At 38.1% G+C, this 2,812-nt stretch overlaps 1 protein-coding gene across 1 annotated transcript; it reads left to right on the plus strand.

Annotated features, from left to right (window-relative positions):
* The first annotated feature begins 1,478 nt into the window (after positions 1-1,478).
* On the plus strand, positions 1,479-2,374 carry LOC134202346 (uncharacterized). Its single transcript, XM_062677373.1, has 2 exons — positions 1,479-1,885; positions 1,945-2,374. Exons 1-2 carry the CDS (start codon positions 1,584-1,586, stop codon positions 2,372-2,374), a joined length of 732 nt encoding a protein of 243 aa, XP_062533357.1. The 5' UTR covers positions 1,479-1,583.
* Positions 2,375-2,812: the final 438 nt, after the last annotated feature.

Below are 2,812 nucleotides of genomic sequence, written 5' to 3' on the forward strand. Positions count from 1 at the left end.
TTCGTATTTTGAGCCGAACACTTTTGAGATAATAATCTGTCGAAAAAAAAAACAAATTTTTAAAGTAATTCTAGAGAATGTCCCGTACTGGCATCTCAAAATACATTATCTTGTATTTTTAAGATGTTTATGCTAAAATATTACCATATATTGATGGAATACTAAAGTGGGGCAACTTTTATTTCGCACCTTTTTTTCGTGATTTTCTTTATCGTTATTGTAAATGGTCAACATTAGTATCAATGTAATGCAACGGATAGTTGTAAAACAGTTGAGCTTACACCATGAACTGAAATTACCGTCATCTGTTCAAAATAACAGAAAATATAAATTAAAAACTTGGTGGTGTTTGTTTATTTCGATCAGTGTACTCATCACAATTGAAGGTCAAGGTAATATAGGTTTTCAATTTACCCAATTGCACCATGGTAAGTGGGAAGACTACTCCTTAAAAGTCGAAACCACTTTTACAAATTTCAAGGGAATTATTGAAATAATGCATAGTAGGGTGGTTCAAAACATCGATTTTGCTCCACAACGCCCATTCCATTGTGACCAAGCCTTACTTGTTGTTCACATTCTAGTAAAAGTAATTGCATCGAGATCGGTTTAACATAACTGCTCGAAAACAGGCTATTTTTCACTATATACCTTTTAGTGCACCCACACATACACAAATACACATTTACAAACACGGGTATGTGCCAAAAACACACGATCAGACCGATTCAACTACTCGAGCTGAGTCGAATTGTATTTGAGTTTGTATACCACAACATTCTAACGGAAAATAGGTTCTGGTGTCAAATTAGAACCTTTCAGTAAAACTTAGTTATAGAAACGGCTAAACATCGAATCCAATGACCGGGCGCAGATTTGCGCAAGTCGTCAATGTGTAATCCTAAAACTAGACAAAAAATGCTACAAAATGATATAGTGAACGACCATTTTAGCCCTTTCCTTCCTAGTTAAAAATCAAATTGAATTTTATTATTAATTTCCATATATTTTCTATGGGACAAGAAAAAATACATCAAAACAGCTGAACTTAGAAAGATCCTGGTAATCTCATTTTTCATCCAATATTTTTGAAATTTTTTCTGATGATTCTCGAAGTATTATAGATGTCGGGAAATATGTAATAATTGTGATATCAGGAAAAAACATTTTTTTGGTTTTAGCCATCGCGAAATCACTGTGCACTGTGTTGACACTCGCTTGTCGGTGCCGGACATTGATCAAAATGTTTTCGTGTGCCATTATATTTTCTGTACAATCGATGAATATTTAAGAAATTTGTTATTTTCCGCTGATGGACTCAGGTTCCGTAAGGAATAACAATAATGTTTGTGTACATATTATGACAGTTCATTTCAGTGCGGTGTATCGTAAGAGCGCGGCCGTACCTTTCTGTTGGTTTGGGCCGCGTGGAATTTTGTGCAAATGCGAGAATACTACTTCAACGTTGGGCTGTTTTATGATTTTTAAATGTCATAATATTGTGTAGTTCCGGGTTTTGATCGTATTTGAAGTAGTTGCGAGAATTTATTTCCAAGAAAATTGAGTAAATTGTGCAACGCGAAATGGAACGGATTGTGCGACCGGCTGCAGGCTTGACAGCTTTATATTATTTACGCGATTTTCTCATCAGAGGCAAGTCACGGCGTTGGTGGGTTCGACCTTCTAACCAGTATCGCTCCACTGAAGGATATTTTGAAACCGATTACGATCGAATGCGACAAAGAGATCCGGATTACTTCCAGGAATCGATACGTATGAGCCCTTCCACTTTCGACCTACTGTTGAGGAAAGTTCGATCTCGGCTGGAGAAATTCTCATTTCGAAGGCCTATTTCTCCAGCATGTAGATTGTTTCTCACTCTAATGTAAGTGATCTCGAATTTCTTTAAACTATATTTTTTCAATATTTTGAAACCTTTGTCAGGTATCTTGCTCATGGTACCCCAGTCGCTATAATGGCCATAATGTTCAAGATGGGTGAATCAACGATTCGTAATATCACGATGGAGGTGAGCGATGTCCTTTGGGAAGTTCTCGTTCGTGATTACCTACCTGTGCCGCTTGAAGAAGACTTCAGAAGGTATGCCGAAGAGTTCAAAGAGAAGTGGAAGTTTCCAAATTGCTGCGGTGCAATTGACGGGAAGCACGTCGCCATCCAATGCCCACCGAATGCCGGGTCTACTTTCTACAACTATAAAGGATATCACTCGATCGTTCTCATGGGATTATGTAACGCGAACTATGAATTTTTGATGGTGGATATTGGCGCTTTCGGTGGAAACAGTGATGGAGGTATTTTCTCCAATTGCATTTTTGGCCAACTTTTGCTGCAAAATCAAGTGGGTTTGCTCTGAACCTTGTGCCCTTCCCAATAGCGAAGTTATGTTTCCTCATTTTATTGTGGGCGACTCTGCGTTTCCCCTTGAAAACAATTTGATGAGACCATACCCAGGTACGAATCTTCCACCGAGAAAGGAAAACTTTAATACTCGGCTCAGCATTGCAAGGAGAACCATCGAAAATACATTCGGTATCCTAGTTTCAAGATGGAGAATTATGAATAAAACAATGGATCTGCAGCCAGAAAATGCAATGAAAGTTGTCAAGGCATCGATAATTCTCCATAATTTTTTGAAAAAATTGAATTCTGAGGTATATTGTCCGGAAAGGTACGTTGATCAGGTAGATGGTTCGGGCAACATAATCATCGAAGGGGAATGGCGAGCTAATATCGAGCCATTACTGAGTGTGAGCGCAGGTGAAATTCAACGGGGAAATAACGCAAGCAGAAA

Source organism: Armigeres subalbatus, unplaced genomic scaffold (assembly GCF_024139115.2).
Source record: "Armigeres subalbatus isolate Guangzhou_Male unplaced genomic scaffold, GZ_Asu_2 Contig118, whole genome shotgun sequence".
Classification (NCBI taxonomy): Eukaryota; Metazoa; Arthropoda; class Insecta; order Diptera; family Culicidae; genus Armigeres; species Armigeres subalbatus.